Genomic DNA, 21,511 nt, shown 5'->3' with positions numbered 1-21,511 from the left:
GGGGGGGGGGGGGGGGGGGGTTTATTAAACTATGGATTAAAACATGTCATTACGCCAAACCAGACAATGTGTTTTAACATTTCTAAATCAGTTTTAAAATACCAAAATGTAAATTTTTTAATTCTTTCACGTTATATTTCATTGTACGATGAGAAAAATAACCAGAATGGAGATGCTGTAACTATACATGAGGGGGCTTAATAAGAATATTTCTGTTGTTTGTCCTGCAACTTATTGGTTTGCCTCCATCGTTTTATTTCTGACTTATTCTAAGAACCTTCAAGTCTCCAGCAAAAACACAAAAAAAACAATGAGTCAAAGTTTGAAGAACCCTGCAGGCCGGAGTCAGGTGTTATGTGTTCTTCTGTCTTCCACCGGCCTTGTTCCACGGTGCAGACGTTGACATGGCCGAGTATGAGGTGTTGGGCTTGGAGCCGTTGGACTCCGCAGAGTTTCTGCCCCAAACCACCGGGTCGGCACCCATCACGCCCTCTGTGACGCCGCTGTCCGGCTCACCCTCCGCTCCGGAGCAGCCTGAGGGGGAGTTAGTGAGGGAGGCGCAGGCAGCGTCCAGCTCTCCGCAGCTCAGGCTGAGTAAGAGGAAAGCTCCGGAGGTATTCTGCTCAGCTGCTGCCTGATTCTAACTCCCCCCTGAGAGTGCTGATTTGCTCACTAATGGACTGATTTTTTTTTCCTGCTGCGTGGCTAAATGAATCATCACGGCTCAGTAGAACGTTTTCAGATGTAGAGCCTAGATGCTCAGAGGGTTTTTTGATGGATGTGTGAGTGCAGTGGCTCGTTTGTTTTTAATTTATGGTTTGGAAAACACGATAACTTGGACTTAGATTGCCTGCTAGTGTATTTGCTGCATAATGAACTGTGGAAATGTTTGTTTTTAAAACACAAATAACAGTTTGCTCAGCAGTAAATGTAGGATTGGACTTTTTATTTATTTAGTTTAGTTTATTGGTTTATTTATCAAGGACAGTGTTCATCACTGAACATCAATGTAAATATACTAAAATTAGCCAAAAGGTTATTTTCCCCTTTTGTCCTTGGACACGCGTTACAAAGAAAGAAATAATTGTTTCATTAAGAAATGACAAAAATATGCAAATATACAGAAGTATAAATGAGTAAATATAAATCAGGAATGTCAAATTGACAAAATAAGGTGATACATTGGGATTTCCATTCATTTTAACATTTTTTTGTAACTTAATATGAAAGGTTTTAGATTTTTTCTAAATAAATTTAAAGCTAATGTATGAAAATAAATGAAATAAATAACATACATAAAAGGTCTAACTCCAATCTTAGTTATTTCTCTGTAATAATTCAAGTTTTTATTGGTCTGTTTGTTTAATTTTCTTTAGTGTTTCCATGACTTTATAGACAATTAATTCTGTTATTCAAAAATCAAGAAATCAATCTTTTTATTATTATTTTTTTAACAGATTTTGCCCTTTTTGTGCCATATTGTTAGCCCAAAAATATTAGAACTTAGAAAAAGTCACCACTAAAAACATCTGTAAAAGTTACTTTTTTAAATTGGAACTTTTAAGTGTTTAAAACATTTTAATGTTTACATTACAAACACTGAGAGTTACATCCAGTCTAAGTCGGTGTTAATTTTGACTTTATATTTTGGTTTTAATATTAAACTGCAGTCTTATCTCTGATCTGTCTTGTGTTGAGGCCATCGATGAAGCTGACCAAGCTCCACCTTCCTCTTCCTCTTTGCTTCTGTCCCCCGTTGCAGCCTCCTCGTAGAGTCTTAAGGCCTCTCACGCGATCCAGGAGTGCTTTTTCTTCAAACACTGAAGCCATGTGAAACTCTCCTCCAGCTGCCTTCGCTGCAAGACGTAAAAAATACTGGATGGCCAAAAGCGACACGACTGAAGCAGCCCATGCTTTGGCGTACGGTGTTACCAAAGTGACCTAAGAAACCCCCCCTCGACATACAGTGTATTACAGGTGGCTCGTGATTCAAAAACAAAACACAAAAACAGGTATGAGTGAATGGGTTCCATGCTGATACACGTTTTGAAAATGTATTTATGTACAGTTTGTGTGTCCTTTATCTTCATGCTTTAATTGTTTTTTTTATAAATCAGTTCCGGGCAGGCAATCGCACGCGTGTCTTCCCCGTCATTATGAAAGCGAATGTACTTTTGTTGAATATCATCGCTGGGTGTGAGAGAAACGCTCACTTTAGATTTGAGCTAAGGACCGAAGGAGACGAGAGCGATTTGAATTTGACTGAATCTGATCTGCAGGCACGTCAGTGAGAAGTTCACCTTTTATTTTTATTTCAATCATCCCAAACCCTTTGATCCTAAAAAAGCAACTATATTTATTAAATTATTAGACAGAAATGACACACTGTTCTGGCTATTACCTCTCTTTTTTGGGGGCCTTAAAGAAAGATTCACCCGAGACAAACAGTTTATGTTGAATTAACACAACGCTGTTACTAAACAACTATTTGCACTATATTGAAAAATGATGACTTCTTTCAGTCATACGGCCAAAAAATAATAATTTGTTGTTCAGCTTCATCATTAATAACTACTAGTCTGGTAAAAAAAAAAAGAGGCATTGCTTAAAAAAGAAATAAAAAAGTCGCCACAAAATAAGTCGTTTATTTCCCGAATAAATTGGAAATGTAAGGCCAAGTCGGGCTCATTGACTCTGAGCTGTAGCAGATTTGAAATGAGGAGATGTTTGTTGTATATAAACATGGTTGTTTCCCCATGTTTGAAATCACTGTGTGATGTTCTGCTGTTAACTGAGTGATGCTAAACTCGTTCCTCCTGTTGTACCTGGACTCGCTTCTGCTGGTAGGAAAGGATGAGAGGCTGTGATTGGTCAGCAGCTCTCGGCCGACGCACTCGATGTCCCTTCTGTACTTTCGTCTCTGAGCCTGAACCTCATTTTACACAAACTATCACTGTGGTGGTGGGTAGACTGCTTTTTTGTTTTGTTTGTTTTGTTTCTGTGCAGTAACTTACATCAGTGCATCAGTTTCTTACGGTGATTTGAGGATTAAAAACAAAAAGCTTCTCAGGTACAACTGTTCTGTTTACACGTCATTAGGTCTGATCTAGATACACTTAATATGCACATAAAAATGTTTTCAATGGATTAAAAAAAAGGATATTTCTAAGTATGTGTTTGAGTTAGTGGTATCAGTGTTAGTGCTTCAGGTGATTTCCATCAGTTACAATTAATGCAAAGTGAAACAGGTAAAAAAAATAAATGTTAGGATATAAATTTATATACTTGTGTGTAGAAAAAAAAAAGTTCTTGCATGTTTTTACTTTGTATGAGTTTCAATGATTCTAGGTGAAGCTGTTTGCTTTGCTGGTAAATGATTATTTTCATACTTTGGTTTAGAAACTACACCAAAGTCTGGCTGTAACACGTATAAACACCCTCCTCCCCACCAAGAGAAACAATATTCTGGCAGGCCAGAATGACAAACGACGAGTTTCAGCTTCATTTCGGGTCAAAACAAGAAGTGGTGATACGACGACATCATGGTTAATGACTGTCAATATAGCTTAACTGTTTCTGTTAGTTAAATTTACTTCAATCTAATAAATATATAAGTTGAAATTTTGTGTTTTGACTTTTTTATTTAAGGAAAACAACTAAAACCAAAAGATTGTCCTGACATAAGTCTTTATTTTGTGCACATTATGACACTTTATTCAAGCAGAATCCATTAAAAAAAATGAGCAAATTATACTTTCAGATTGACCCGATCGTGGTACTTCAGGTATGGGTCGTCGAGGTACCAGTTTCTCCTTTTCCAGAAAGAAGTTGTCATTTTATCCAGGAGTCGACTCTGTGTTTTGTTACAGAATACGATTTCCCTCAGGCGCTTTCGTCTGGCGGGCAGCTTCTTCCACAGTTTTTTCTTGTACCCAGCCTGTTCCCAACCACAACAAAAAAATCAGTTTCGTTCCCTCTAAGTTTAACATGTATAAAGGCTGTGAAAATTACTGCAAGAAAATACCCACCTTGCGCCTGATCCAAAGGCCGCAGTGAAGCCGCATGAACCTTTCAGTCACCGATTTGACACTCTTCCTCTTTCCCTTTTTCACACTGTGGTACGTCAGACTTCGGCACGGCTGCCAGGTCAGACTGGGAACAAGTGCCGACACACTGCAGCCACACAGAGGAGCGCATCTGTTATTTAAAGAGTCTCAAATAAAATACGAACGCACAGAAACGATGCCAAACCATAGCGGGTGAAGTTAGGAGTTCACACAAAACAGACAGATGAAAAACATGTTCGCGGCTTTAAGTTTAAATACAAAATATAGATATAATTTTATTTTATTTAAGAGCATCTTCAGAATAAATTTTATGCCCTGAGAGATCTGAAGTGTTAGATTATTTTTATTTTTTAAGGTAACCTACCTTTACTAAAGGTAAAAGTATGCACAAATTAAATATACACGTATAAATTAAACATTTTTTTTTTACAACAAAACAAAGTCTAGTAAATACAGAAGCTTTCAAACGGAGTGAGAAAAGTTTGCACTTATTTCACAGCAAACAAAATTTAAACTAAAGTCTATTTTTGTCTAATTTTTTTATCTTTATTGGCCATAAACCTGACCCTTATTTTACCTAACAAAGTTAGAGGTCATTGATTTATGTATTCAGGAGCACATGACTAGTTTATTTCACTAAAGTAACTAACTATAATCACCTCATTTTAAATTTAATAAAACAGAAATAGATTTATAGTTACACTATCGTGGCTTATTTAGTAACATTTTGATTTTGTATTTGAAATATGGCACCAAATTCCTACAAAACGTGTTACTTGTCAGACAAAAACAGGTTAAAATAATTTAAAATAACATATATTACTTTACATCAAAGGATGTTACTCCTCAGATTTGTTAGTGAAAACTGAAATTTCACTTCTAAGACAATCCTAACAGAGATAAATGAAAAAGTTTACCCTCAAAGTGCTCATATTAGATTGTTCTTGTGATTAATAGCTATATAATTTATATTAATTAACTCGCAGCATTTCAGAACAGGCAGTGTGCAGCGTTTTCCCTGTTATTTGTCACCATAAAGTGCCATAAAAACTCGTTTAGTTTGAGGCTTTCAGGTCCTTACTGCTGCAGGATGCTGCACCGGGAGGTCTGACTCACGGCGCCGCGGAGAGGAGCGCGGACAGCGGCCACAGCGGTGCTGAAGGTACACGGAGGATGGATGAAGCTGGGTGAGTTACAGAGGACAGGTGTCCTGGTACGAACAGACACGGACAGTGGCCTCAGCAGCCCTGTCAAACACAAGGACAACACACACAAAAAAAACATGATGTACAAAGAGGAAAGACGTTACAGAGTCGCTACTTTAAGACTATTTGCGCTAAATAACTTCTCTCTTCACAGCCGTGACGCATAGTTAGTGTGAAGTAAAAACTAGGAATGTCAAATTCCAGATATACAAACATATAAATGTCCAAAATAAAGCAAATATTAGTTACTTACCCGATAACCTTCTTGCTAGAGCGGCCGCCATGTTTTCTTCTATGAGGGGAAGTACGGAGTCCTGCTTGGACAAAAGTTCTTCGTTTGCTTTTACAGTTTACGGTTCATTATCGCCATCTAGCGGTTGTTGTAGGACATGAACAAAATATTACAATGCATTTAAAAATACTCACATCTGAGTTAATATGTTTACAACAGGTCCTTAAACAACTTACCAAGTAAATATAAACAATAGCAACTAATAATATAAACAAAAACACCTACAATCACAGTTATTAATTATAGCTACTTTTATTTTCATGTTTCTAAGGATAAATTTGCTAAATAAGAAGTATTACTTTATTACAGGACAGCAGCAAGTAAGCAGCTAAAATAGCATAAAGAAGTATAGTACTTAAAACAAGGAGCTTAATAGTTGTTTTAAAATATAATGTCATGCGTTTTGATTAGTTTCAGTCACAAGAAATCTATCTTGCGTTACAGTTTGAAATCTATGAAGCTCAAGTGAAAATTTGTCTTTCTTTTTGGTTGTTACACTTTGCAAACATGCTTATCTGATCCTGAGTTATGCTGTTTGTCACACTCTCCTGTTGAATGTTTACATGAGCGTCTGGAATGTGGGGAAAAAATGTTCAGCGCTGCAGGACAAAAACCAGAGAGGGACTTCTTATTTTGAATCTGGTAAACTTCAGAGCTGAATATATATTTTGGCAATGGAAAGGTTGACTTGTAGCAGGAGATCCACATGTTTCAGACAACAGTGTATAGTTAAATGGTTTATTATTTATCTTTTTACAGAGAACTATTCTTATCTGGGGTGGGCCTCATATCAGTTCTCCTAAAATCCCCTCAAAAATATCAGTTTAAGAATTTACAGAAATTTTGTAAAAGTTTCAAATTCCATTGTTTTATTACCACAGTAAAGCAGGTTTTAAAAGTGAATGAGGATCCGAGTAAATATGAAAAAAAAAGAAAAACTAGTTGACAATTCTGACCTGAAAGGTGCTTTTTTTTAGTTTATTAATTGCAAAAAACTGAATATTACCACCAGAGTTAGGAATATGAATTATATTTTTGTTTATTTTCTTGCAAAACATACAAATATTACATTAAAAAAGCAGATGAACAGCATTAAGGAAATGTTTCCAGGAAACTGCAAACATCTTAATGAAACACACTAAAAACAGAAAGCGTTCACCCCTATTTACATTTTATTCTCTAAGCAGCAACTTGTTACCTGATGCATCTGAATGCAACTAAACTCAAACATTTTTTTTTATTAATCTACAGGAGGAAATGACACAATAAAAAAGTGCTTTTCAAAAAAAGGTTTTTCACCAAGGTTTTGTTTTTTTTACCAGCAAACAATCCAATGAACTGCTTAATGAAAGAGCTTTTATCTCTGCCTTGAGCAAATGTGAAAATATTGGCGTCTAAGAATTCCATAATTTAACTTTTTTTGTCAATAAAATTTAAAACTTATGAAAAAGCTGGTGAGTTGTGAAGGTGCTCCGAAGCCAGGAGGTTCCTGTTAGTCAGCTGTGAGTTTTTGTTGTTTTTCGCGTTTCACCAGCCAGCGTACACAGGCTCCGTGTCACAGGGCAGGCCGTAGTATCGACCCTGAGGTCGCTCCTTGTGGAGCAGTGGAGCTCGGGCGACCAACAGCTCTCTGTCTGCGTCCCTCCGTCGACGCAGAACCAATAAAATGATGAAGAGCAAGGCCACTGGAAATAAGAGACAGAAAAAAAAACACAGCACAGGGTGTGACATGAACTTACCATCAACACAGAGCGTATTGATATGTGAGCATGATTCCTATTTTATTTTATTGCATTATGTTGTTATAAAACAGCTGACTGGGATGCTTATAGGGGGTGCACTTTCATGCATAATGTTAAAAAAAGAATAAACAGCAGTTTAAGTAATACTGCAGCAAATTTACAGGTCAAAACTAAAACTGTGGTTTTAATCTCTAAAGCTACACTTAATTATTGCTCCTGGAAGTCAAAGGAAGAGGAGAATGTTCTGTTTTTAAAGTAATCATTTAATATAAATCTATAACAGATTAACTTTTGGAGTCAAACCGATTCAAGATGGCTGCCACAGCCAAATGACTTAAGAAAAATTCAGTCAATTTTTTGGATATTGTGCTAAAACTTGGTGTGAATTTAGCTGAGAATCATTCTCAACATCATTGCACAACATCTTTCCTTAAAACTTTGGCAATAACTGTCAAAACTGTTTGTCTGTTAGCAAAATATCTCATGAACCCCTGGATGGATTTTAATGAAACTCTCAGAAAGTAATAAATGAATGTAAATCTACAACTGATTAATCTTTGGGGTCAGTTCAACAGAAGGAGGCCGCCACAGCTAATCCACATTAAGCAAAAGAAAAATGGCTATAACTCAGTCAGTTTTACAGATATTGAGCTAAACTTTGATGTGGTAGTAGCTGAGAGTCATTCATAACACATGAGGTTGTGCAAGTCAAGTTATGGCCAAAATGCTTGCTAATCTATCAATTCTCAACACACAGTAACGTGATTTTAGCCTGACACTCTGGCATGACAGGAGGCGGGCGATCTGCATTCCTTCAAGGTATGCTGGCAATGTGGAAAAAAGCAGAACAATCCAAGGAGTTACCCTCTCAAACTCCACATCTGACAACTTTAAAGAAACTGTTTCCCATCTGATCACCTAAAACAAACACAGACTTAAGCTGAGTTGAAATGAGATTCATTGATCCAAGTGCAGACATTTCATGTTCCCATTTTATAGCCCAGGGGTCTCCAACCCTGGTCCTGGAGGGCCACTATCTTGCATGTTTTCCTTGTTTCCCTGCTCCAACACACCTGATTCAGTGGTTAAATCACCTCTTCATGTTCTGCAGAAGCCTGTTAATCACCCATTGATTTAAATCAGGTGTGTTGGAGCAGAGAAACAAGGAAAACATGCAGGATGGTGGCCCTCGAGGACCAGGATTGGAGACCACTGTTATAGCCTTTCTCACCGCCGTGCTACTCACCCCCTCCTCCGATAACTAACAGCGCGATGGTGACGGGCGCCAGCTCACAGGTGTCCCCTGCTTTGCGGAAGAAAGTCTCCATGCAGTAGCCTGGAGACGTGCTGCCCTTTGGACAGAAAGCATCGTTCGGACACTGGATGGGGTTCACGTCAGGGCTCTGAGAGAACAGCAAGCCGCGTCACTAAAAACATGAACAGAACTCTCCAAAGCTGACGTTTATGTTTGAGTACGGAGGGTGTGCGGCGCTCACGGGGCAGTAGTGATTCTCTGGGCAAACATCACAGCTTTCCTGGCCCCATTTTATCTGGTAGAAGCCACTGCTGCAGATTTGACACATTGTCTGGTGGGCAGTTTTGTGCATGCCTGTTCAAACCATAACAAATCTTCTCATTTTCATCAAAAGCTGCAGGGAAAGCTCACAAATATGAACTTGAGGAATACCTGGCCGACACAGCGTGCAGTCTTTAGCAGCAGACTGCAGAGCCTCTGTTCCTGCAGGGCACGTCTGACACTGTGCACAGCCAGACGAGCTGCCAGCAACAAAAAGATACGTTTATGAGCATCAACGTACACTTGTTTACAGCTGTCATGGCTGCAAGAATAAAAGTAGATAAGTTTAATCATCAAAAACTTGGTTTCAGAGTGCCGCTGTGACACTTTAACCAGTATGGACAACTGATGTCAATATTTTACTGTCAAAAATAGGTTGGAAATTCTTGTAAACTGTTTTAAGGTTTGTTTTCTAGAATTAAAATCTAGTGAAAAATGTTAAGACACTAGTTTATTAACTAAAACTGGACAAAAAATAGGTTGCACAGCAAAGAAAATGATTTTGAGTTTGCTAATTATTCTTGTAAAGAAAGATTAAAGAAGATTAAAATTTATATTTTAGATTGTCCAAGTCAAAGTTGTCCTTGTTTTAACACATTAAAGGAACAGAAGTTTTAAATAAGACAAAATAAGACAAACAATGATTAAATTATTAAATATTATTTTTGTCTCATTTGCTTAAAACTTAGAACATCTGCTCAGGACTTGTGTTAAAATATAATTGGGTTTTGTGTCATGTTCATACTGAAATAAAGAAATTTTAAAAGGTTTTTCAACTTTTAAACACAGCAAATAAACCAATCACAAAACAAGTGGTTTACTGTTTATCTATAATATAATGACAGTGTGGAAGTCAGCTAAAGTAATAATCATCTGCTGTCCTAAATGAGCAAACTGTTTTCACAGGATGTCCTAGAAGCCACTGAGACACGAACACACTCGCTGTTTCAATTTTTTATGCTTACAGCTGCTCAGTCAAAGCCCCAGCTGTGCAGCTGGTGGTGTGTGTGTCTGGAAAAGTGTGTTTGAATGTGTGTGTGTGTGGGGAGGCAAACATGGGATGAAATCATGTGATGTTGGGTTTGGTGGTAAGGCGAGTGATTTTCCCAAACAAGCACAGACACAGAGTTCTGATTCCTTTTTTTTTTCCTTTCAGATCCTGGTTACAGAACAACATCAACAGGAGCTCCAAGAAACAAAGAAACCTCTGTGAAAATCAGAAGCAACTCACTTGCAAAAACTTCCCAGCACACACGGCGAACAGGAAGTAGAGCTTTGCTTTGATGCGAAGGAACCTGAAAGCAGCAGACAGAAAAACACCTCAACGTGCGCTCTGTTTATTTCTCCGATTTCAAACTGCGGGATGTACAGAAAAAAAAATAAAACTGTAGCTCTCTGCTGCTGTTACAATACAAGAACAGCTTACAGCTAAATAAACACACCTGGTGAACAACTTGCACAACTTTCTGCACCAGTGTTGTTGTTGAAGGATCCTGCAGGACAGGGGTGACATAAAGGGCTGCCAGTGAGGCTGTGAATATAACAAAATGAGCGAGTGAGAGGTCGGAAGCGGTGACACAAGACAACATTTGAATTTGTTTGAACTATCCGTGGCCTTACTTGGTGTAGAAGCCCCGATTGCAGGGCAGACACTGCTGCTGCCCTGAGAGAGACTGATAAAAGCCCTTTTTGCACGGCAGACAAGCTCCAGGAAATACACACAGCCCGGGATCAGAACAACATGTGCACAGCAGGGTGTCTGGGGAAAGAAAAAGACCCATTTTTTTGTATTTATACCATCTGTAGCACAACCCTAATTCCAACAAAGATGCGTTGAGGAACGTTATTCTGAAATAACTTCTGAGAGACTCAGCCTCTCTAAAATCCTCTTTTTATACCCAGTCTTCTTACTGACCTGTTGCCAATTAAATTAATTATCTGCAAAATGGTCATCCAGTTTACTTTTACAGCCTGTCCCAATTTTTAAAAGAAGTGTTGCAGCCATTAAATTAAAAAAAATGCTTCATTTTAAATAGTAAATAGTGCAGTTTCTTAGTTTGAACATTTGATATGTTTCATTGTAAATAAAATATGGCTTTATGAGATTTGCATGTCATTGTTTTAGGTTTTATTAACATTGCACATAACCTCCTAACTTCTTGGGAACTGGGGTTGTAATGAAAACAAACTATTTCTTCAGAGAGTATGGATGTTGCACAGAAAGTGATTGAACTGAGTGGGTTGAAAGTTAAAAAAAAAAGAGAATAAAGTGAATTTAAAGTTCATCTAAATGAATCGAACACAGTGTGACTGTCTATCATCACATAATAAATGAGCCATAAGGGAATGCTGGAATAGGACGGCTGACTCACTGTTGTCGTACTGGGATCCTGGCGCACATGGCTCACAAGCAGAAACATTGAAAGCAAAGCAGGCTGGGGTCGTGCTGCTGAAAATCACGGGTGTCGGAGTCAGACTGGTGGTATCCTGGTCGAGAGTGGTGTTCATCGCAGTGGGAGTGGGAGTGGGAGTGGTCTGACTCACCACCATGCCTGGATGGGGAAAGATACTTGGGTCGGTTCAAAGAGTCAGCCGTCTCATAAAGCCGTCAAACACCCAGACACTCAGAAACATATGACTTGTAAAACATAAAAGCATGAAAACTGTTTTGAACCGGCCTCTGCCCTGTTGCAAAACCACATCCCATCATGCACTTTGGGAAATATTGTCTAATCTCAGATGATTAACACAACAGTGGAAACACCAAAACCAAATTAGAAACTTTGCATTTCCTCAGTGAATGCACCTTTTATGCCAGAGTGTTAAACGAAGATCATCTGATGCTGAGAAGGCCCAGACTTGTGTCTGTTTTGGTCAAACCTCAAAATGAACGTTGTGCACAATTTCATGCAATACTGTGAGATATTACTCTCAGTCTTTGTGCTGTGACTCATCATTTATCATATCAAGTTTTAGCTCAATATCTGTTAAATTGACAGGGTTACAACCACTTTTATGTTGGCTACGCTTGATTAGCTGTGGCGGACATCTTTATTTAAGTTGGCTCCAAAGACTAATCAGTTGTAGATGTTCATCCAATGAGTACTTTCCACAGTTTTTTTTTTTAATTTGCTCAGTAGTTCATGAGATATTTGGATAACAGACACAGACTCGCTGTCTGCCTTATAATAACACAAACAGGATCCAAGTTTTTTGGGTCACCAGCCAAAGGTCATGTGCTTGAAAGTTTCAAGTATGTTTCATGCAAGCAAAACCTCCCCAATATTGCAAGTAAAATGATAATTTTCTCATTCAAATGTGTCTTTGCTTGAGACTCCTGCTCTGAATTATACATTTTTTTAAATATACAGTTTATTCTTATTATGAACATTAATTCAGAGTCTCTCCTTCTCGCACATAAGCACAACCAGACAATGAAAAACAAAATCCTATTTCCACTAAACCTCGCATAAACAATGAGCAGCATCTTCCTTCTAATATAGTCGCGTCACTCAAGCATTTTTTGTTCACTTCAGCATTACCTTCACCTTGTGCACAGCTTCAGGCAGCACATCAGCCGAACAGAGCCCATATTGTGGAGTTAATCACATAAGCCATGTGCTCAAGTGCTTTCTTGAATAGAAGCCACCATCCTCAAAAAATTCAATTATTCAGCGAGAGGGCGGTCATGTGATGTCTCTGCTCCTTTTGGGGTTTTTAACATTTTTTCGGCCAAAGTGTAATAAAGCATTTTAAAAATCTGGCTGAAAAAAATCAAAATAAAACCTGAATTCAAAGTATTGGGAAGATGGCTGTTACTGCAAATACCAGAGCAGAAAAGCTAGATTTAATTTTAAAATAAAAATAAAAATGCATTCATTTCATTGTAATGTTTATGAATGGGCAAGTTTGTATTGATTTTGCTTAAAATAATTGTATTTGTTTTAAGGAACTTTTAAATAAGGCTAAAAAATATAATTCTGTACAACAGCTAATACAAATACATGTCCACATTCAGCTATTTATTTCAGTTATTCAACAACAAGCATCATTTTAACTGACTTTAAGAAGTGACCTCCTCAGTTTGATGTTGTTTCTACACATTAAAATGTCTCTGTGTTAGATCTGCAGCACCTTTTCCACTATTCCAGCAGTTGTTTTTTTGTAAAGAGTCGACTAAAACTCACCGATAAAACAAGTGGCAGCGATGGCAGGAAAAACTCCCCAGCGGTCCATCCTGCAGCTCCTGCTCCCAGCAGTGTTTGTCTGCAGCATCTCATCCCTGACAAGTGGCTGAACACAGAGGAGGTTTCAGTTCTCAGGTCCTCTCATCAGTGTCATATGACAAAAAAAAAAAAAAATATATCATGTGATTTTACTTTGGGATGGATTTAGACCAGATCTGCCGCTGTTACAAGCAACAGCCAGCAGGCTCGACATCACAGCAGGTAGGCAAACAATTTGACCAGAATAAGAGTTAATTTTGGACTTTATGAGACATGTTTAATTTAAAAAGATGCTACCACTAATTTGAATTCAAATAGAGATGTTTTTATACTTTATATTGTGCCATAGTAAACATTTACGCTGCATGGAAAGTATCTACTCATACAGTTTTTACTGTTCTCTGAAATTCTTGTTTTTATATCCAGCTTTTTAGTGGCTATTTCCCTGTAATAGTCTGAGCAATGATGAGTGCTGTTCAGTGTTGTTACCAAAATAAGAGTTTTTTGTGGAGGGGGGGGGAAATTCCTCAGAAGTCACAAGCTTAAAATCAACTTCCTCTTTTAGCTGGAGAAATGAAAGAAAAAAAACTTGTCTTGAACCAAGAATGTGTATGTTCTTTAAATAAACCACAGACATGCTGGCACATTGTTTATTTTCATTTTAATGGGGAAAAAAGGGAGTCAAATTAACTTCCAACGAAAAGCTAATTAGCTCACAATAATTTCCAGACATTAAACCTTAATTAATGAGCTTGTGGAGCACATTTCTTTTAGTTTTTCTCTCCTAAGAGGGGGAGTCATCCTGGATGTAACGCGCCAAACTCCGCTCCAGTTCCTCCCAGCTTTGGACCTTCAGACTTTCCTGGCAAAAAGAAACAGACATGTCATTTACTGCATCAGAGACAGCTTCGCTTCCTGCCCGGTTTGTACTCACCTCACTGTGTGTTCCCGTGTGTGCTGTTGTCCGTTTACAGGCCTGGCTCTTCTCGTTCTGCTTCAGTCTTTTGCGCTCCAGCTTTTTCTCCTCGAGCTTCTTCCTCAAAGCCAAAACAGTCTCATCCTGAGCCACCACCTGCTGCAGGAACTCCTGCTTCGCCTTCTTCTCCTCTTTCCTGCCAGACGACACAACTGTGAATGTGCACGTCCTAATTTAGTGATTTTACAACCCTTCCCTGAAAAAGTTGTCATCTGGATGGGAGCATATATTCTAAAACCTGTACCGTATGTATTTTTCTGCATTGATGGTGCCTTTCCAGATGTGTTAAGCTGCCCATATGTACTAATGCACCCCTATACCATCAGAGAGGCAAGGTTTTGAACAGTCTGGGTGGTCCCTCTCCTCTTTAGTACAGAATAAGTCTGTGTGTCTGTGTGATTTTTCTGACCTCAGAACAGTTTTCCTCTTTGCTTCAGTTTATTTTAAATGAGAGAAGATGGCAGCGTTTCTGGATGGTGTTTTAACACAGATTCTGTTTTTTTCACGATAGAGCTTTAAGCTGCATTTGATGGCACAGTGTTCCCGAGATCATGCAGTGATGTTAATAACAGAATCAGACCTGTTTTTACAGCAGTGGCCCCTGAGGGCCCGAAGATCACAGCATCCACGATTGACTTTCAGTCTTATCCTTTGAGCTCAGAGATTTATTTGATGGGATATTCAAAGTCAGCCCAATTTTATGTAGAGGAACATTATTACGAAGTTGCTCCACTATTTTCAGATGCAGTTTTTTACAGACTGATGAGCTTCTGCACATCTTTACTTCAACTTATTGAAAATGTTTTTTTTTATTTTTAAATACCCAGTCCTCTTACTGACCTGTTGCTAATGAACCTGCCATGTGTTGCTGCCACAAATTAAAAAAAAACATTTTTTCCAACAGTGGTGCAATTTATCAACATTTGATATTATCATACTATGCTCAAATATGGGTTTACAAATTTTGCAAACCATTGCATTTTGTTTTTATTAACATTTTACTCAGCTTTTTTGTATATGGGGTTATAGATCCGGGAGCTGACCTGTTGGCAGCTGCCTTTGCCAGCACTCTCCTGTGCAGCTCGATGGTGTCTAACTTCTCAAGCATCTCCTGCTTCCTCCTCTGCTTCTCCTCCAGGATGTGGCCTCGTCTCTCCTCCTGCTCGGCTCGCTCCGCCTGCCTCAGTAGGGCCAGCCGCTCCTTCAGCTCGGCCAGGGACATCTCCCCCAGCAGCTCGTGGCCCGCAGTCTGACAGGACGAGGGGATGAGTTCACCGTGACGCGGAGAGGCACGCCAAGTTTGTGTGAAGCCACCTACCTCTGTGTCACGGAAATTGTTGGGTCTAATGCGAGGGAGCGACTCAATGGAGTGAATTTCACGTATTATTTGATATTTTCTGCAGAGCTCTTCCTGTTGTTCTTCCAGCGCTTGACGGAGAAGCTCTTGGCTTTGCTCTGATACTTCTTTAACTGGGAAATGAGCATGAAATGTATCAGAATTCAGAGGAAATCAATAAGAAGGATTAATGTGTAATGTCGAATAATAAGACGTACCTATGTTTTGCTTTAATTTCTGTATTTTCTCTTTAGCTGCTTTTGAATTCTTGTGACCCTCTGCCACATGTCGCACCAGGTCTCTCAGCTCCTTTTCTTCCTGCATTCGTTTTTCTGCATATTTTTGCATCAGTTGAGCAGTCTAGAAACACAAGAAACCATGAAACCTTTAATTGTTTCAAGCATATTTTGCAGAAAGCCATGTAATTCTTGCCTTCACACACTTGAAAGCACTGAAATTATTTTTATTATTATTATTATTATCACCTCTTCTTTCTTCAGCTGTGCAGCCTTCTGGTTCCGTTCCGTTATTCGCTGACGAACCAGAGCCGCCTCCTCCCCACCGATGCGTGCCTCCAGGCGTCTTCTTTCGATCATGGGCAGCTTCTCCTGAAGGTCCCTCTCCAGCATCTCCCTCTGCCACTGCAGAAAAGATGAAGGTTCTCGAGCTCCTTGCAGCAGCCGCTCAATTCTGGGTGCCAAAACAAAAAGGGGTTGACACGCAAATCTTCTGTAGCTCTGGCAAGTTGAGAAGCCTGACTGAGAGCAAAATGATCTTATTAAAAAAAGACCCCGCACATATATCTTCACTCCTACAAAGACATTACATGATTTTCCTTATACATTTGGTAGATTTTAAACAGCATGATCTGCCTGCAGTGCAGTTCAGACATCATCCCTGAATAATATTTAACATTTTATGAAATAACATCCAATTATAAAGCATCACAACTAATTTTAGAGCAGATTGCTTCACACTCTGCAACTTAACAAAAACTTAGAAATAAGAAATTAAGGCTTTGTGCTTGTGGTTGTTCTGCATGATGTGTCACACATAACATTTAGCTGATTAACACCAGGTAATAGAGCTAAAAAAGGCGGGTTTAGATGCTGTTTGCTACCTCTGCAGCTCTTCTTCCACCTGACGATCATTCAGTGCCTCCCTCCTCAGAATGGCCGCGTTATTTAGCTTCACAGAACAGCTGTCAGCCTGCAACGATACAAATAAATACATATTCACGACATATATTAACCCCAAAGAAATGATTCACCAAACCAGGTGCAATAATAAAAGCTTACCTTAATACTGGGAGGAAGCCCAGAAGAGTGAAAAGAATTAAACTTGAGTTTGGAGTCCAAGTCTTGTTCAATCTGAGCAATCACTTTCTGCAAAACAAATGAGGGTTGAGCTGAAATGTTAACCCCTTTTAATCACTTACTGTCACAAAAAAGATTGAGAAAGAGCAGAGAATAATGGAAGTTTGTGTTTTTTGTGTACCGTAAGTTGGACAAAACCAATTTTTCTAAAATATATACAAAGCAGAAAAACCTCCTACCTTTGTGTGTTCGGACTTCTCTGGATTTACACATCTAAACTGTTTCTTATTAGCTTCATAAAGACGATCCTGTGGTGAAAAACACATTTGGACATCAGTACGCTGACTCACAATAAAGATAACTAAAAACCATTTCTTCTGTGGGATAAATGTAGGTTATGCTTTGAATCTGTTTCTGCAGCAGCTTTTGTGCTCTCAGAAACAAAACTTTAATTTTAACATGACCCCGTTGATTTAAATAAAGCATTTTTAACAACATATTTCATATTACACTTTGTTTTATTGTGTGACTGTTGAGTCAGAGCTCACACTATTCTTTTCCTGTTTATAGTTTCATGTTTTGGACTCTACTTCAGCATACTTTCAGCTACTTCATCCACTCAGGAATCAAAACGTTCAGCTCGTTCAGGACATCACAGCTATGACTTTTACCATTTGTAACATCTATACTTTATTTTTATTATAATCATTTAGATCTTCAAAAATCCTTGAAAACCTGTCTGCGTTTTGAACTCTTCCTCAGCGCATTTACTTCATTTTCAGCTTTTAGCTACTGTTTTGTTGGTTGAGATTTTAGTTACTGTTTTGTTCATTTTAGCTTTTAGCTACTTTGTCTGTAATTTTATACTTCAGCTACTGTTTTGCTAATTTAGCTTTAAGTTGTTTTGCAAATTTAGCTTTTAGCTACTGTTTTTTTTTGTTTTAGCTTTTAGCTACTTAGTTGGTAATTTTATATTTCAGCTACTATTTTGCTAATTTAGTCTTAAGCTACTGTTTTGTTAATTTGAGCTCTTAACTACTGTTCTGTTGGTTTTAGCTTTTAGTTTCTGTTTTGTTAATTTAATTTTTTAGTTTGTTTGTTTTAGCTTTTAGCTACTGTTTCACTAGTTTCAGATTTTTAGCTTTTATTGAGCTAATTGTAGTTTTTAGCTTTAGCTTTTCTCTGATTGTTTTACCTTTTAACAATTCAGTTTTAGCTGCTTTAACAAGTTGAAGCTGAGCTTTCACATTGGCTTTTTGCAGAAATTGTAGCTGTTTCTAGTTTTGCTAACATTAATTGACATTTTTTTGTTGATCTTGCATGATTCTGTGACGTTTTTAGACCGTCATTTATGTTTTGATGATACAACCTCATCCAGAAGATAAAAACCCAACATCATACCTCGGCCTTTTCATGGTTCTTCTCCTTAATCTCTTCTAATATCTGCAGCTCGTTGGGGTCTGTGTAGGTGCTTTTTGGGACCTGTAAAAAAAAACATTTCAGGTCATTCCCCAGCCTCGGTGTGTTTACAGTAAAATTAATCAACAGAGCAGCGTTAACAGTGTGAGAAAATGGATGAAACTCTGACTGGTTTGAATTTTTCTTGCTGAGGGATCAGCTCCGGCTGAGGCAGAGGTCGAGGTCGAGGTCGAGGTTTAGGTTTGGTGAGGGTAAACTCCTGGGGCTGAGTGGTTTTAACTTTAGCCTTTTTGACCTGACTCCTTCGAGATATTTTAGCAGCAAGCTGATCCATTAAAATATTGATCTCAGGGCGCCATCTAAAGGACACACAGACATGAACTTTTATTCCCTGACTTTGAAATAACGATTAATGCTGTCCAGTGATAGTTTCTTCACCCGAGCAGAGGAAGAATCCATTGCTTCTCCACAAAATCGGCCTCGTAGACGCCGCTCCACTCCTCTTGTATCCACGAGGTGAGGTTTGAGAAGAAAAAATTCAAGAACTGACCAAATAAAACACACTGTTACAGAAGGTAAATAAAAGCCGGGGTTGTTGTTTCTTTCCACCGGTGTGCTCGGGAACTCACCAAGTGCATCTTTTTAATGCCAAGAGTTTCAACAATGTTGCCAAACTCCTGAAGTCCAAGTTCATCGAGAGCAAACGTGACGAGGTAGCAGACGACTGAGGAGCAGCAAAGGTTCACGAACATGAACGGGGTTCTGTTTTAGTGGCATCCAGGAGGTTAAAAGCTGAACATTTTTACTTACTGACAAACTGGTTGCGATCGCTTTTAGACAGCCAGTTCCTATTCTGGCCGTAGAATGCGTTGACAACGACATCCAGCATCTTTTTGTGCTCAATACATCCAGAAACCACATCTAGGACGAATTTCCTCGGCGGATCATCCACATTCTGCAGCATATGAAAAGATCAGGAGCAGTTTCAACACAGTCACATGAAGAGTGATATTTGTCTGCTTACCTGCAGATCCTGTAAAGCATCTGGACATCTCCTGTCAGCTCTGAATTTATCCAGCAGCACACAGGCCTCCTTAATAAAATGGCCCTGTGCCATTTTAAATCAACTAAAAAGGGAGCAGAGATGCAGTTTGTTACTTTAAAACTTACACATAAAACAGTTTTTTTAAATTGAGTGCTAGCTATAAAAAGAGAGACAAACAGATTCTATCAAGCAGTTTTTTACACAAAAATAAAGTGAAAGGAGTGTTTTTTGTGCGTCTCCGACCTTTGACAGGCTCCGCCGTTGCCTAGCAACACTAAACAGATGTAAACGGAAGTGCCTCCCCGCTCTTCCTAAAATACAAGAATGTCGCCTTTATTTGAATTAATGAAATGTGTTGTATTGTTGGGGTGTTTGGGGGATTTTTAAACGCATTTTTGTTTCAATCCATACAGATTAACACCGTGGCGTCCTGCTCCTTTGTCGGCTCCCATAACGATATTATTAATGACGTAGCGTGATGTGACGTCTGTGAGAGCCGGGTGTTGCCTTCGAGTGCTGTTGGAAACGTTACAGCCAGCACAAGATGGGCCCATCGAAGGGATGAAATTAACGAAATAAACATTGAGTTTGTGTTTCTAACTGCTGGGATGTGACTTGCTTCTCACTTCATGATGTGCGAAGAAAAGCTGATTGTTAAACTTTTTATGTGAGTTTTACACAAACCTCACAATGCACCATCTGATTTATTTTCCTGAAATTGATTTAAAACCATTATTTTTTGTGATTTGTATTCATGCAAAAATGTATTAAACATATGTTATTATTTATACACAAGTCAATGAATCAAGTCTTTAAAATAGGAAAAATCTGTGAAAATGTCGTGTCAACTTATGGAAAATACTTATAATCTCATGACATGTGTACAAATGGACTCTCCACTAACAATTGTGTGATACTCCTGAAAGAGAACAGTATAAACTTGAAAGGGGAGCAACAGATAACACCTGGTACTTATGTGGTACTTACCAGGTATGTACCTGGTGCTGATGGTGTAATTACAGGGTACATACCTGGTACTTACCTGATTCTTACCATATTCTTCCTGGGTATTTATTGGTTAGTTGGCTACTGTATTTGAGCAATGAAATTCAGAGACAAAATCTGGATTAAAACAGAAAAAAATACATGTAAGTTATTTAAAAAAGGAAGAATAAAAAAGAAATTGGTTGACATGCCAAATTTGCTGCAAAATGATATGTTTGTATTTGCCTGAAAAACACATAATACCATGATTTGGGTTTGTTTATTTTGTCTCTGTGTTAAACTGACTTTAAAGAGAAGGCGGAGTCCTTTACAAATACTGTTTTTTTCTCCAATGTTTACGTATCGCATCAGCGCCCTGAGGTTTAACGCTCGTCATGGTTCGCTGCGCGCTGCGTGTTCCGAGCAGTCCGTGAAGGCAGCATTGTCTGGGAAAGTGGGAGGTGAATGTTGTCAACGTGACTGTCATCAAGAAGCGCTAGACAGGCAGAGAACAGCCGGGCCGTCGGGTCGGGTGGTGCACCGGTGGTGTCGGCAGGAGTTAACTGAAGCGAACCGGGGCGGGCAGACGGGCTGTGAACGTCGGGATTCAGGAAAAGATGGAGACGCATTCCTGAATATCCCCTTTGTTCCCGCTCGGAGCCGCGCTGTAGCGCTTCGGGACAACTTGCCGTACATTGTGTCTGAGCTCGGGAGCCCGCCGAGGCTAGCTGGGTTAGCAAGCCCGACCGCCGCTGCAGCCGCACGGGCGGGCAGGCAGAGGAGGGGTCGGCGACAAAGGAAGGTGGCCAAGTAACGATGAACCGCTTCCGAAAGTGGCTGTACAAGCCCAAGGTAAGTTCCTGTGGCTTCTGTAAGCCGTGTCAGCTCTGCAGTGAGTCTTTTTTTGTCCATTTAAAGCTTTGGAAATAGCTGCTAACATTAGCCTGTGTTCCTGATGTTTTTACTGTATTAACCAGCTCTTTGTTGCTGGTAATGCTTTTGTTTTGACGCTTCACTCAGCTAATCTTAATCTTATCCTTTTGACAATCTGGCCCGATTTAAAACAATTTCCTCCCAGCTGTTTCAGGGTTTGTCCCTGGTGATGTGTAGTTTTTTAGGTTTCAAGACTGATTGTGAGAAAGTAATACTATTATAAACATGTTTTAAATGAAGTCCTCCCTTTCAAACAGTAAACACATCAAAAATAATAGGACAGATTTATTTTTTGACTCAGGTTTTGCTTTATAATTACCTGATTATACACTTGTTTTGTCACAAATATATCAAATTTATACCCAAATATATTCAGCTGGAGCTTTAATAAAGC

General features: G+C 38.9%; 5 protein-coding genes and 1 long non-coding RNA gene across 13 annotated transcripts in view; 3 read left to right on the top strand and 3 right to left on the bottom strand.

The window, feature by feature from the left end:
- Positions 1-2,674, top strand: part of reep1 (receptor accessory protein 1) — a 6,850-nt gene extending 4,176 nt beyond the window's left edge. Inside the window, exons 7-8 of the mRNA XM_017418615.3 lie at positions 397-614; positions 1,763-2,674. Of these exons, the coding sequence (XP_017274104.2) occupies positions 397-614; positions 1,763-1,834 (290 nt within the window). The 3' untranslated portion in view covers positions 1,835-2,674. The remainder of the gene's footprint in view (positions 1-396; positions 615-1,762) is intronic.
- Positions 2,675-3,668: 994 nt separating this feature from the next.
- On the bottom strand, positions 3,669-5,605 carry mrpl35 (mitochondrial ribosomal protein L35). 2 transcript variants are annotated; one of them, XM_025006101.2, is made up of 4 exons: positions 5,526-5,605; positions 5,149-5,314; positions 4,029-4,197; positions 3,669-3,937 (listed from the first exon to the last, which is right to left on the bottom strand). In XM_025006101.2, exons 1-4 carry the CDS (start codon positions 5,554-5,556, stop codon positions 3,749-3,751), a joined length of 555 nt encoding a protein of 184 aa, XP_024861869.1. In that variant the 5' UTR covers positions 5,557-5,605; the 3' UTR covers positions 3,669-3,748. The 2 variants fall into 2 exon arrangements, with proteins under 2 accessions (XP_024861869.1, XP_017274115.1); XM_017418626.3 differs by having other exon boundaries at positions 4,029-4,173.
- A 918-nt stretch (positions 5,606-6,523) lies between these two features.
- Positions 6,524-13,222, bottom strand: si:dkey-21a6.5 (sushi, von Willebrand factor type A, EGF and pentraxin domain-containing protein 1). The gene is made up of 9 exons (XM_017413221.3): positions 13,070-13,222; positions 11,255-11,434; positions 10,503-10,641; positions 10,325-10,413; positions 10,114-10,177; positions 8,994-9,082; positions 8,803-8,915; positions 8,553-8,709; positions 6,524-7,249 (listed from the first exon to the last, which is right to left on the bottom strand). The coding sequence occupies exons 1-9, from the start codon at positions 13,155-13,157 to the stop codon at positions 7,092-7,094; spliced, it is 1,077 nt and encodes a 358-aa protein (XP_017268710.1). The 5' UTR covers positions 13,158-13,222; the 3' UTR covers positions 6,524-7,091.
- Positions 13,223-13,272: 50 nt separating this feature from the next.
- LOC119617402 lies at positions 13,273-17,233 on the top strand. 2 transcript variants are annotated; one of them, XR_005233645.1, is made up of 2 exons: positions 13,273-13,330; positions 15,223-17,233. It is a non-coding gene; the product is annotated as an uncharacterized LOC119617402 (long non-coding RNA). The 2 variants fall into 2 exon arrangements; XR_005233644.1 differs by lacking the exon at positions 13,273-13,330 and adding an exon at positions 13,894-14,030.
- cfap99 (cilia and flagella associated protein 99) overlaps positions 13,753-21,511 on the bottom strand; it is a 9,213-nt gene continuing 1,454 nt past the window's right edge. Inside the window, exons 1-14 of one of the 4 annotated variants that reach the window (XM_037977833.1) lie at positions 19,180-20,563; positions 18,966-19,110; positions 18,785-18,879; positions 18,594-18,700; positions 18,325-18,514; positions 18,138-18,218; positions 16,976-17,044; positions 16,719-16,805; positions 16,541-16,629; positions 15,906-16,110; positions 15,639-15,780; positions 15,128-15,554; positions 14,043-14,220; positions 13,753-13,970 (exon numbers count right to left, since the gene is read on the bottom strand). In XM_037977833.1, coding sequence (XP_037833761.1) covers positions 13,893-13,970; positions 14,043-14,220; positions 15,128-15,554; positions 15,639-15,780; positions 15,906-16,110; positions 16,541-16,629; positions 16,719-16,805; positions 16,976-17,044; positions 18,138-18,218; positions 18,325-18,514; positions 18,594-18,700; positions 18,785-18,879; positions 18,966-19,110; positions 19,180-19,272 — 1,986 coding nt within the window. In that variant the 5' untranslated portion in view covers positions 19,273-20,563 and the 3' untranslated portion in view covers positions 13,753-13,892. Of the gene's footprint in view, positions 14,221-15,127; positions 15,555-15,638; positions 15,781-15,905; positions 16,111-16,540; positions 16,630-16,718; positions 16,806-16,975; positions 17,045-18,137; positions 18,219-18,324; positions 18,515-18,593; positions 18,701-18,784; positions 18,880-18,965; positions 19,111-19,179; positions 20,564-21,511 lie in introns of those variants that run through there. The other 3 variants (XM_037977832.1, XM_037977831.1, XM_037977830.1) reach the window with 3 other exon arrangements.
- zfyve28 (zinc finger, FYVE domain containing 28) overlaps positions 20,696-21,511 on the top strand; it is a 20,774-nt gene continuing 19,958 nt past the window's right edge. For all 3 annotated transcript variants that reach the window (XM_017417883.3, XM_017417873.3, XM_017417865.3), the window contains exon 1: positions 20,696-21,036. In XM_017417883.3, coding sequence (XP_017273372.1) covers positions 21,001-21,036 — 36 coding nt within the window. In that variant the 5' untranslated portion in view covers positions 20,696-21,000. The remainder of the gene's footprint in view (positions 21,037-21,511) is intronic.

The sequence above is a fragment of the Kryptolebias marmoratus genome, linkage group LG10 (genome assembly GCF_001649575.2).
Source record: "Kryptolebias marmoratus isolate JLee-2015 linkage group LG10, ASM164957v2, whole genome shotgun sequence".
Classification (NCBI taxonomy): Eukaryota; Metazoa; Chordata; class Actinopteri; order Cyprinodontiformes; family Rivulidae; genus Kryptolebias; species Kryptolebias marmoratus.
The sequence above is the reverse complement of the archived record's forward strand: the minus strand, read 5'-3'. Positions and strand labels throughout refer to the sequence as shown.